Below are 14188 nucleotides of genomic sequence, written 5' to 3' on the forward strand. Positions count from 1 at the left end.
AGCTACTACACAGCCTGGATCAGACAGCCTGCAGGGAAAGGACTGGAGTGGATTATAGAAGGTCGTGTGGGATATAGCACATATACCAAAGATTCACTGAAAAACCAGTTCAGTATCGACTTAGACGCCTCCAGAAACACAGTGACTCTGAATGGACAGAATATGCAGACTGCAGACACTGCAGTGTATTACTGTGCCAGAGAGCCACAGTGACACAACCCATCAGTAGAGCTGAACAAAAACCCCTCAGAGCCTGAACACCAGTAACATGAAGCCACCAGAGGAGGAGCCCTCACACCAATCATGATTAACACCAAGCACTGAACCAGGGGAACAGAGCCTTTTCCATTGCTGCCCCTCTCCCTCTGGATCTCTCTCCCCAAACACACCTGAGACTTTATGGACCTGCCACAATTCAAATCACTGATAGAAACATTATAAACACTGCTTTAGATTGCTAATGTTTCTTTTTGTGCCATTGTTTAAAAGTGTTTTTCTTTAAATGCGACTCTGTACATCAAATAAATTAAATGTTTCATAATTATATTTATACATATTAAACACCAGTTCACTTTTACAGAAAGGAGAAAAACAGCTGTAAGACATTATGAAAATACTTTTGTATTCAACAGAATAACTCAGAATTATCAGGATCACATTCACATTAGTAACTGAACCAGAGGTCTTTAGCTTCCTCTATGGTGATCTTATTCAATCAGACTTTTAGAAAATGAGATTTTAATACCACTGTTGTTCTCTGATACCCTGAGCCCATGTGACAAAATCCTCCATGAATGTTGAGAACAGAAGACACCATCAAAGAACATGATGGGGATTAACTTCCTGTTAGATGTGAATATTTTTGGTACATGTGATCACAGATGTTACTGTATGTTCAATAACTGTCAAAAGTGGAGCTGTGTGTTATTCTGCTTTGTGTTCTTACTGATTGGCTGTCTGAGTTGATAAACCGAAAAAAATAAACTAAGGATTAACAACTTGAAAAGACTCTTGTGTTTAGAATTTAATTCCAAAAGTAAAGAAGTGATATCCAAATGAAATGACTTTCTTATCTATCTGAGGAGGAGTCAATGCAAAACTCTGATGTGTTCCTCCTCTACTTATGTGAGTGCAGAGAGGACGACAGAGAACAGTGGACACACAGTTGAACATGATGGACTATAGGACAGGACTGCTGCTTTTCACTGTCTGCTGGGCAGGTGATGATCATCACTCATCTTTACTCTAAAAAGTCTTCTGAAAGTGTCACATCTGATGGTTTTCTTTTCTGTCTCTTCAGGTGTTGATGGTCAGACTCTGACACAATCTGAAGCAGTGGTTAAAAGGCCTGGAGAATCCCACAGACTGACCTGTTCAGCCTCTGGATTCACATTCAGCAGCTACCGTATGAGCTGGGTCAGACAGACTCCTGGAAAAGGACTGGAGTGGATTGCCTTTATAAGCACAGGCAGTTCTCATATCTCTTACTCCTCGTCAGTCCGGGGCAGATTCACCATCTCCAGAGATGACTCCAGCAGTAAACTCTATCTTCAGATGAACAGTCTGCAGACTGCAGACACTGCAGTGTATTACTGTGCCAGAGAGACACAGTGAGAGACAAGAGCAGGAGAGTCGTACAAAAACTACTTCCTCTATTTATCACCATCACGGGGAACTTTCATGTTTATCAGCATTGATACTGTTATCTACTGGAAGAGATGAAAATTCAGTTTCAACCTACATAATTAAAACTTTTTTCCTTGGTACTAATGTTTGCAGACTTTGCAAAACACTACTTCTGTTGTTATTCAATGCAGCTGATTAAATTCTTTGTATCTGTTTGGAGAAACTGTGTCTACATTTGGTTTGAACTCCAAGCATACAGTAGAGATCAACACGTGGACAAAACATGTAAAGATTTAAAATATTCCACATGATATGAAGATAGTACACCAACATTATTAATGAGTAATTATATGTATTTATATATAACCCTAACCCTAACAAAACATTTTCTTGTAATGTGGTTAACTAAGTGGGCTATAATGAACTTGACTTACTTGCCTGGTGGTAATGGTAAGGTTAGCTAATATCAACAGTCACTTTATATTTGTTTCAGCTTCAACTGACACTGACTATTGATTACATATTGAATTAGAAATGATGATTAGCTGAGCCTACTAGGCAATATGGCCATAGTATAAATAGTATAATATACAGTATTTGAAAATGTATAAAAGGTAACTTTAGTGAGACTGTCAGAATGGACCTGGAGCATGTTTTTTGTTTTTTACTGTTTTAAAGCTGCTGCCATACATCCTGAAGTCATGTACTACAAGGACTTATTTTTATTCATACTAGTACTACTTCATACTTTTACTTTACTTCTTTGTATATGGAGAATATTCAGAAAGGATTGTCCATATGATAATGTTCACTGTTCAGCTGGAGCTGCTTTTGTTCTAATGTTGTTTTTTCCCTTTACAGAATCCTTGTGGCAGTTTCAGTCTGGAAGGAGAAATCAGAGGGAGGTGCAGGTCCAGGGAACAAGTTTCCCTCAGAGGACAGGTTGTTTATTCAGTTTTGAAACTATAACAGAATTTTTTTTTCACTTCTCTGTTTAAAATGTATTTACCAAAACTCTTTTATTCACTTTTTATACATTGGAAATGGCCTTTGCTAAATGACTAAATGTAAATATTTGAGCTAGATTTTTTGCCTATTTAACCTTGATGTTCTTAAAGTGTATTTTCTTTGTTTATGTCACAGTTTAAATAAAGAAAGATGTGGTTTGAGGAGACACTTTGAAGTTTTATTGTTTGTCTTAACATTTTAAGTTGCAATTTCAAAGGCACTGTTTATTTATTATTTTAAAACATGGTGTTTTATAACCTGACATGCAAGGAATCATTTATCAAATCAGTAGGTTTAGAAAATAAATATATTGTGCTCATTTTGGTAGAAGGAAATTAATCTATAGCGAGGTGTGGTATTTACAATTCACAGTAAAAATCAGCAAATAAACAGTATTAAACAGTTCATTCTTTCAACAATATTTTCCTGTTCAGGTTTAAAATCACAACTTTTTGCTGTATTTACAAAAACGGTAGAAAACTGTAAATTTCAGCAACAGCAATATACCGTTAATTTTACTGTAACTTCCTGGCAACCCTACTGCCAGTTGTTTATCGTTTTTTAACAGGGGGAATTTCTAAGAGTGTGGATACGAGCAAATCTCAGTGACATAAATCACATATATTTGGCAGCTGTTCCGACTCCTGCATCATTGTATACATAAAAAAGATAATAATAAACTTTTCCTATTATCAAGTTAATCTCTGATTCCACTCTACTGGCATGATACAACTGATGACCTTTCAACTTAAAGTATTCAAGACAGAAGTCAAATGTTATTTCTCTCTGAGGAGGAGTCAATGCAAATCTCTGATGTGTTCCTCCTCTACTTATGTGAGAGCAGAGAGGACGACAGAGAACAGTGGACACACAGTTGAACATGATGGACTATAGGACAGGACTGCTGCTTTTTACTGTCTGCTGGGCAGGTGATGATCATCACTCATCTTTACTCTAAAAAGTCTTCTGAAAGTGTCACATCTGATGGTTTTCTTTTCTGTCTCTTCAGGTGTTGATGGTCAGACTCTGACACAATCTGAAGCAGTGGTTAAAAGGCCTGGAGAATCCCACAGACTGACCTGTTCAGCCTCTGGATTCACATTCAGCAGCTACTATATGGCTTGGTTTAGACAGGCTGCAGGAAAAGGACTGGCGTGGATCGCTACTATCAGTTATGATGGCAGTAGCTATATCTACTACTGCACGTCAGTTAAAGGCCGGTTCACCATCTCCAGAGACAACAGCAGACAGCAGCTGTATCTGCAGATGAACAGTCTGCAAGCTGAAGATTCTGCTGTTTATTACTGTGCTTGAGAGCCACAGTGACTGCAGTTTGTTGAGAAGATGTACAAAATCCTACAGGACTTGTTTTGACTTGACCGAGAGATCTACAATAAAATTATATTCTCGGTTAATGGCGTTGTCATGGCGTCATGCTAGTGGCAGCCTGTTGCAGCAGCTCCGGTTTTTTTCTTGCGTTTTAAGTTTTTTTGAAGTGTTTTGTTTCGTGTCAAGTCACCTGTCATAGCCTATGAGTTAGTCAAGATGGATACTAAGTGTCTTAGTCGAGTTTTTACCGTTTTTACCCTTTTTATATATTTTTTCGTGTCGGGACAGTATGCCAACTCATACTATGGAGAGGAGCTAAGGAGAAGACGCCGAGGATGCAGAGCCGGTGTTATAAGGAGAGCAAGGAGGAGAAGGTTCAAGCCCTGCATCCCCTCGATTGTCATGGGGAATGTGAGGTCGCTGGTGAACAAGGTGGACGATCTCGGAGCACTCATAAGATCACAGCGTGAATACTGAGAATGCAGTTTAATGTGTTTCACCGAGACATGGATGCAGGAGAATATTCCGGACGCAAACACAACAATGAATGGATTTATGACTGTGCGGGCTGACCGGGATCACAGGCTGAGCGGTGCAAGGGTGTTTTGAGGCTACAGACTGGGATGTGCTCTGCGAACCCCATGGGAATAACATTGACTCCATGACGGACTGTATAACTGACTACATCTCCTTCTGTGTCAATAATGTGGTACCTACTAGGGAGGTGAGGTGCTTTGCAAACAATAAACCCTGGATCACCAGTGATTTAAAATGTCTGCTAAATAAAAAGAAGAAGGCATTCAGGGACGGTGACAGTGAGTTGCTGAAGAGTGTACAGAGGGAGTTGAGGGTGAGGCTGAGAGAAAACAAGGAGGCATACAGGAGGAAGCTGGAGAGCAAGCTCCAGCAGAACAACATAAGGGATGTGTGGCACGGTATGAAAACCATAACCGGCTTCAAGGTGAAAGGAAATCAGGCAGAAGGTAGTCAGGAAAGGGCCAATGAGATGAGCGTGTTCTTCAATAGGTTCAGCACGAGGCCTTTGGCTACCTCCCTGGCCCCAGATAGCCAAACAGACCCTACATCCTCCCCCCTCACAAAGGCCCCCCCCTCCCCGCAAGTTATCTGGACAGCACCCACTGCCCCCCCAACATGCTCTGACCCCCACCGTGCCCCACCCCTACCCCACACTTCTCTGGCCTGTCTGTCTGTCTCCAGTAGCCTGGTGAGAATGCAGCTCGAAAGACTCGACCAGAACAAGGCAGCAGGTCCAGATGGCATCAGCCCCAGGGTTTTGAAAGCCTGCGCAGGTCAGCTATGTGGCATTCTACAGAATCTTTTCAACCTCAGCCTCAGCCAGGGGAGGGTGCCAGTGCTGTGGAAAACATCCTGCCTTGTTCCGGCCCCCAAGAAACCCTCTCCCTCTGCCCTCAATGACTACAGACCAGTTGCCCTAACATTGCACATCATGAAGGTACTTGAGAGGCTGGTCTTGGCCCACCTGAGACCACAGGTGGACCAGCTACCTGGACCCATTGCAGTTTGCATACTGCCCAAGGGTGGAGGGGGGTCTACCTACTCCACAAAGCCCACTCTCAGACAAGTCTGATAGCACTGTGAGGATTATGTTTTTTGATTTTTCAAGTGCTTTTAACACCATACAGCCAGTACTGCTACGTGAGAAACTGGAGCTGATCCAGATAGACACCACCACAACATCATGGATCATGGATTACCTGACTGACAGACCACAGTTTGTGAGGCTGGGGAGGTCTGTGTCTGAGCGGGCGGTCAGTGGCATAGGAACGTCGCAGGGGACTGTGCTGTCCCCTTTCCTCTTCACACTATACACCTCAGACTTCCAGTATAACTCTGAGGCTTGTCACTTACAGAAGTTCTCAGACGATACTGCGGTAGTAGGATGTATCAGTGGTGGAGAGGAGACAGAATACAGGATGCTGGTGGATAACTTTGTTGCATGGAGTGGGAAGAACCACCTGGTGTTGAATGTAACAAAGACCAAGGAAATGGTGGTGGACTTTAGGAGGGACAGGCCTGAGCTTAGCACCATCTCTATCCTTGGGGATGAGGTGCAGGTGGTGGAGTGCTATAAATACTTGGGGGTGCACATGAACAATAAACTGGACTGGAAGCACCACACAGTGGCTGTCTACAAGAAGGGTCAGAGCAGACTCTACTTCTTGAGGAAGCTTAGGTCTTTTAATGTGTGTAGCAAAATGTTATCCATGTTTTATCAGACTGTTGTGGCAAGTGCCATTTTCTTTGCAGCCGTCTGTTGGGGCAGCAGCATCAGGGCTTGTGACTTTAAAAAGCTTAACAAGCTGATTAGGAGGGCTGGCTCTGTGCTGGGGACTGCTGTGGAGCCCCTGGAGGTGGTGATGGGGAGAAGGATGATACAGAAACTGTTGAACATTATGGACAATAACATGCATCCCTTACACAATCTGGTGTGTGAACAAAAGAGTGTTTTTAGTGGGAGGCTGCAAAAAGGACAGATTTAAAAATACTTTTTTACCTACTGCAATTGCACTTTATAACGACTCCCCTTTAAGTAAGGACAGAAGACATTTAAACTTTTAAACTTTAGCCTGAGTTGCATATATCAAACTGTATTGTGGGCTCATGTTTTTTTTGTATGGGTGGGATATATATGTATATATGTGTTGTGTTGTGTGTTTGTATGTATGCTGGCTGCTGGAACACCTAAATTTCCCTGCTGGGATGAATAAAGTATATCTTATCTTATCTTATCTTATCTTATAATAAATTGGCCCTGAAAAACAATTTCAATGAACAACAATATTCTTTAATCATTTGACAAAAAATCCAACTTAATATATCAATCAATTCCTCAGATATCAGCAAGAGTGAGCAAAACCATTTTAAGTCATTGCCCTGACATGAATTAAATAAACACTACATGTAAAGACTTTTAACGCATTCATTTGTATATTATTTTTGATCAAAAATAAGTCACTTTATGGGAGAAAGAACTTGCACATTTTTACTGCAACTTGTTCTACTACCACTAGGTGGCAGTCAGCGTCAAGATATTCTGTTCCTAAAGGACACAAAGATTCACTTGTTGAGTTGATCTTAACTGAAAGAAACCCAGGACAGACAAGCTCTTCCTTTTACTGACTCTATTATAAGTTAATAAATACAGCTTTATGTATTCATTTAGTTGTAGTACACCATCTCACCTTTTCTTACCCCAACACTCAAAGGCAAACATGCAAAATCCTGCCAAAAATACTCAAATCAAGCGAAACACTTAACGTCGTTTTTAACTCTGTCTGCTGGGCAGGTGATGATCATCAAAGTCTTAGTTTTCTCTTGATGTGTGCCAACTATGTTCAATTGACTTTTTTAAATGTCTTTACAGGTGTTGATGGTCAGACTCTGACAGAATCTGAAGCAGTGGTTAAAAGTCCTGGAGAATCCCACAGACTGACCTGTTCAGCCTCTGGATTCACATTCAGCAGCTCCTGGATGGCTTGGGTTAGACAGGCTCCTGGAAAAGGACTGGAGTGGATCGCCTTTATAAGCACAGCTAGTACACCAATCTCTTACTCCTCGTCAGTCCGGGGCAGATTCACCATCTCAAGAAAAGTGACTCCAGCAGTAAACTCTATCTTCAGATGAACAGTCTGCAGACTGAAGACACTGCAGTGTATTACTGTGCCAGAGAGACACAGTGAGAGACAAGAGCAGGAGAGTCGTACAAAAACTACTTCCTCTATTTACCACCATCAATGGGAACATTCATATTTATCAGCATTGATACTGTTATCTACTGGAAGAGATGAAAATTCAGATTTGATCTACATAATTAAAACTTTTTTCCTTGCTACTAATGTTTGCAGACTTTGCAAAACACTACTTCTGTTTTTTAGACAATGCAGCTGATTAAATTCTTTGTATCTGTTTGGAGAAACTGTGTCTACATTTGGTTTGAATTCCAAGCATACAGTAGAGATCAACACGTGGTGGAAATATGAAAAGATTTAAAATATTCCACATGATATGAAGATAGTACACCAACATTATTAATGAGTAATTATATATAATCACATCCACACAATATGAATTAACATAAGAAGAGTAGAAAAGCTCATTCTAATAGCATTTCCTTATCACCTATTTATTGATTGTTGCTGCTCTCTTTGATAAGATTAATCCTAAAATGAATGAAACCAGTTATTAGTAAACACTTTCAACCAATCTGATCCTACAGTATGATCACATATATTATATCTGTTATCATATGTAAAGCAGAGATGATTTCCAGTCATCTTTTCACTCTGCAGATATAAAAACAGTGAACAGACTCTCCTATTGGCTCCAGTCAGACCATCATTGATGCTTCATATGTTTGATTGTATGCAAACTCAGTGAGCTTCCTTGTTACTCAGCTATAAAAACTTCCCATCAGGCCGTCAGTGGAGTTCACAGCACCTCACTTTCAACATCAACCATGTTTTCTGTAGCTCTGCTGCTGCTGCTGGCAGCTGGATGTGAGTCTGTCTGCATCTGTCAAAGTCAACAGTTCTTCTTCTGCAGTTTAACTTGATCATTTCTTACTAAACATGTTCTCTTTTTAACAGGTGTGAAGTGTGAACAGTTGACACAGCCAGCCTCTGTGACTGTGCAGCCAGGTCAGCGTCTGACCATCACCTGTCAGGTCTCTTATTCTGTTAGTGGCTACTACACAGCCTGGATCAGACAGCCTGCAGGGAAAGGACTGGAGTGGATCGGTAGCGGAGCTGGATCCACCAGATACTACAAAGATTCACTGAAGAACCAGTTCAGTATCGACTTAGACTCTTCCAGCAACAGAGTGACTCTGAACGGACTGAATATGCAGCCTGCAGACACTGCAGTGTATTACTGTGCCAGAGACCCACAGTGACACAACCCATCTGTAGAGCTGAACAAAAACTACTTCCTCTTTTTACTACCATCACAATATTTCATGTGATTCACAATCAACTATGACACTTCTGAGTGTTGAACAAATACTTATCAAGTCATCAACTTCATTTTTTTTTTTAAAACACAGTTTCTCAATAAATGGAAGTTTAACTTTTAGCCCCCTCTTACTTCAGTGACATGGAAGACACATTCAAATTGTGAATGTAGACAAGAACTAATAATATAAAATATATAGAGCAGCAGTTAAATCTACAGCATCTCTATGATACATCCTAGAAGTAATCATTCTGTAGTGAACTATTTAGATGTGCATGCTTGGGGAATGTAAACTGCAGCAACAAGGAGAGTTTTATAACTTCATGTGTTGAAATCTTACCATGAAAGACTTCTGACATGTGGTTAATAATATCCATCAAGCTTTACTGTTTCTGAGCACCAAGTGTCATTAATGAAAAACACAGTTTCTCCCCTTGTGAACACTTGTTCCTTAAAGCCACCAGAGGAGGAGCTCTCACACAACAAATGATTTCAACTTCATTTGACTGTAACAGTAAAGAGAGAGAGAGAAACAGTCTTGAGGCTTTATTAGATCTTCTAATAAATGTGTCACTTAAATATTGTTTCAATCTCTATCTCTGATTAATTGAGAGTTTAAGAGAAATACTCAATTTTACCAGGATTTTGAAATATTTTAATGAACGTAGTCGGTTGATTTACCATCCTGTGTATGTAAATTAGCCTCCTCTTGTTGCCATATAAGAAAGTCCACTGGGTGTGTTAATGCATCAAGTTCTCACATCAGATCAGCTCCATCATCAGTCATGTTCTCTGCAGCTCTGATTCTGCTGCTGACCGCTGGATCCTGTAAGGATATTTTCAACTCTTTAGAAACAACTCATAATCAGATGAATGATGGAGATAATGATGATTTGTGTTTCCACAGGTGTGCACTGTATTGATCTCATCACACCAGGCTCAATGGTTGTGCAGCCTGGACAGTCTCTGACCCTCACCTGTCAGGTCTCTGGTTACTCTCTGACTGATAGCAGCTATGCAACAGGTTGGATCAGACAGCGTGAAGGGAAACCGATGGACTGGATCTCTTATCAGTGGGGAGGAAGCTCTGGGAGCTTTTACCAAAATAATGCTCTGAAGATCAAGTTCAGCTACAGCAGAGACACGTCTGCTGGAACAGTGACTCTAACAGGACAGAGTCTGCAGCCTGAAGACACTGCTGTGTATTACTGTGTGAGAGACCCACAGTGAGAGACAATAACAGGAGAGTCGTACAAAAACTACTTCCCCTGTTTACAACCATCACTGGGAACATTCAGCTGTCTCAACATCACATTATAAAAACTAATTATGAATACGTGTCAGAAATACAAAAATCAAGACGTGATTGACTCAATATCAGACTCCTACATCATGGTCTGGGGTTATTACTGGACTGTGATTGGCCGCAGGGTGTCAAATCATTTCTCACTTTGACAGTTTCTTCTCCAAGTTGTCTGTGAGTTCATGATAATGGACATTTTGTTTAACAATTCTTAAACACACTCAGATGCAGAGGAAAGTCCAGGACACAAAAAACTGATCGTAAAAAAAAGTTCTCTACTCAAATGTTTGTAGGTCAAACACAGAGAGGCAGTCAGCGAGGGCAGAAAAATCCAACGAGGGCAAATCCACAAAATCCAACCAAAGTTCAAAACCGGGAAAAGCAAACAGGGAAAATAAGGCTGGAAAGCATGAACACACTCAGGAGACGATGACAATCTGTCAGAGGGCTGGTAGAAACACAGGGGTGAATATACAGGGCGGACTTATTGCAGGTGAGACACAGGTGTGTTGGGACAAAAGGAGGGAAACCAAACAATTGCAGGAAGATGGGCTACATATTATTCACAAGCAGCAGATAACAACATAAAACAGGAAGTGAACACAGAAGAAAAGAAAACAAAATGGCTGGACTAACAGAATATCACAAATTTTGATAAAGAAGCTGCAGAATTATCCAGTTAGCTTACAGGTGTATTTCAGTTTACTGGAACAGCAGACGCAATGATTCCTGAGCATCGGCTGACAGCATGTTTAAAGGAGGGTCACTACACACACACACACACACACACACACACACACACGCACGCACGCACGCACGCACGCACGCACGCAAGCACGCACACACACACACGCACACACACACACACACACACGCACACACAGGGATGGATGTGAAAAAACTCTTTTGAAATTGAACCTGTTCCGAGAGAAATAATACGGAACAGACGAAAGTTTCAGAGTCATTGTGCAAAAGTAATTGACACAACTACGATCTTGTTTTTTTTCCACATGCGTCAATTTTGGACACATTTAACACAGAAAACAAAATGTACTCAGAAATAATTTAGTATTGAGGTCTGAATTCTCACACCTCTGAATTTTGAATTGAGATTTTCTGAATGTCAGGACAAAGAAGGATGAGGAAATGATCATATTCAACATGAGGTTTTTCTACAGAATATTGCCAGACCATGCTGCAGTTACAACACAGAAAATAAATGCTGAAATATGACTTGACCACACATCCATCAACCAAAAATACAGACTCATTTTACCTGAAATAGCAGGAGTCAATGCAAATGTAAAGCAGAGATGATTTCCAGTCATCTTTTCACTCTGCAGATATGAAAACAGTGAACAGAGTCTCCTATTGGCTCCAGTCAGACCATCATTGATGCTTCATATGTTTGATTGTATGCAAACTCAGTGAGCTTCCTTGTTACTCAGCTATAAAAACTTCCCATCAGGCCGTCAGTGGAGTTCACAGCACGTCACTTTCAACATCAACCATGTTTTCTGTAGCTCTGCTGCTGCTGCTGGCAGCTGGATGTGAGTCTGTCTGCATCTGTCAGAGTCAACAGTTCTTCTTCTGCAGTTTAACTTGATCATTTCTTACTAAACATGTTCTCTTTTTAACAGGTGTGAAGTGTGAACAGTTGACACAGCCAGCCTCTGTGACTGTGCAGCCAGGTCAGAGTCTGACCATCACCTGTCAGGTCTCTTATTCTGTTAGCAGCTACTACACAGCCTGGATCAGACAGCCTGCAGGGAAAGGACTGGAGTGGATTGGAATGAGATACACTGGAGACACTTACTACAAAGATTCACTGAAGAACCAGTTCAGTATCGACTTAGACTCTTCCAGCAACAGAGTGACTCTAAACGGACTGAATATGCAGCCTGCAGACACTGCAGTGTATTACTGTGCCAGAGAGCCACAGTGACACAACCCATCAGTAGAGCTGAACATAAACCTCTCAGAGCCTGAACACCAGTAACATGAAGCCACCAGAGGAGGAGCCCTCACACCAATAATGATTATAACACCAAGCACTGAACCAGGGGAACAGAGCCTTTTCCATTGCTGCCCCTCTCCCTCTGGATCTCTCTCCCCAAACACACCTGAGACTTTACGGACCTGCCACAATTCAAGTCACTGATATAAACATTATAAACACTGCTTTAGATTGCTAATGTTATCTTTTTGTACCATTGTTTAAAAGTGTTTTTCTTTAAATGCGACTCTGTAAATCAAATAAATCAAATGTATTATAATTATTTTTATACATATTAAACACCAGTTCACTTTTACAGTAAGGAGAAAAACAGCTGTAAGACATTATGAAAATACTTTTGTATTAAACAGAATAACTCACAATTATCAGGATCACATTCACAAACTGAACCAGAGGTCTTTAGCTTCCTCTATGGTGATCTTATTCAATCAGACTTTTAGAAAATGAGATTTTAATACCACTGTTGTTCTCTGATACCCTGAGCCCATGTGACAAAATCCTCCATGAATGTTGAGAACAGAAGACACCATCAAAGAACATGATGGGGATTAACTTCCTGTTAGATGTGAATATTTTTGGTACATGTGATCACAGATGTTACTGTATGTTCAATAACTGTCAAAAAGTGGAGCTGTGTGTTATTCTGCTTTGTGTTCTTACTGATTGGCTGCCTGAGTTGATATACCAAAAAAAATAAACTAACGATGAACAACTTAAAAGGACACTTGTGTTTAGAATTTAATTCCAAAAGTAAAGAAGTGATATCGAAATAAAATGATTTTCTTATCTCACTGAGGAGGAGTCAATGCAAATCTCTGATGTGTTCCTCCTCTACTTATGTGAGTGCAGAGAGGACGACAGAGAACAGTGGACACACAGTTGAACATGATGGACTATAGGACAGGACTGCTGCTTTTTACTGTCTGCTGGGCAGGTGATGATCATCAAAGTCTTAGTTTTCTCTTGATGTGTGCCAACTATGTTCAATTGACTTTTATAAATGTCTTTACAGGTGTTGATGGTCAGACTCTGACAGAATCTGAAGCAGTGGTTAAAAGGCCTGGAGAATCCCACAGACTGACCTGTTCAGCCTCTGGATTCACATTCAGCAGCTACTGGATGGCTTGGGTCAGACAGGCTCCTGGAGAAGGACTGGAGTGGATTGCTTTCATTTACACATCCAGTTCTTATATCTATTACTCCTCGTCAGTCCGGGGCAGATTCACCATCTCCAGAGATGACTCCAGCAGTAAACTCTATCTTCAGATGAACAGTCTGCAGACTGCAGACACTGCAGTGTATTACTGTGCCAGAGAGACACAGTGAGAGACAAGAGCAGGAGAGTTGTACAAAAACTACTTCCTCTATTTACCACCATCACGGGGAACTTTCATATTTATCAGCACTGATACTGTTATCTACTGGAAGAGATGAAAATTCAGTTTCAACCTACATAATCAAAACTGTTTTCCTTGGTACTAATGTTTGCAGACTTTTCAAAACACTGCTTCTGTTTTTATACAATGCAGCGGATTACATTCTTTGTATCTGTTTGGAGAAACTGTGTCTACATTTGGTTTGAACTCCAAGCATACAGTAGAGATCAACATGTGGACGAAACATGTAAAGATTTAAAATATTCCACATGATATGAAGATAGTACACCAACATTATTAATGAGTAATTATATGTATTTCTATATAACCCTAACCCTAACAAAACATTTTCTTGTAATGTGGTTAACTAAGTGGGCTATAATGAACTTGACTTACTTGCCTGGTGGTAATGGTAAGGTTAGCTAACATCAACAGTCACTTTATATTTGTTTCAGCTTCAACTGACACTGACTATTGATTACATATTGAATTAGAAATGATGATTAGCTGAGCCTACTAGGCAATATGGCCATAGTA

At 40.6% G+C, this 14188-nt stretch overlaps 1 gene segment (V, D, J or C); it reads left to right on the forward strand.

Annotated features, from left to right (window-relative positions):
• Nucleotides 1-9740: 9740 nt before the first annotated feature.
• LOC136182985 (Ig heavy chain V region 5A-like) lies at nucleotides 9741-13601 on the forward strand. The segment is given in 4 exon segments: nucleotides 9741-9783; nucleotides 9863-9979; nucleotides 12007-12097; nucleotides 13496-13601. Coding segments are annotated over 4 exon segments (357 nt in total).
• The last annotated feature ends 587 nt before the right edge of the window (nucleotides 13602-14188 follow it).

This window comes from Labrus bergylta, chromosome 16 (assembly GCF_963930695.1).
Source record: "Labrus bergylta chromosome 16, fLabBer1.1, whole genome shotgun sequence".
Lineage (NCBI taxonomy): Eukaryota > Metazoa > Chordata > Actinopteri > Labriformes > Labridae > Labrus > Labrus bergylta.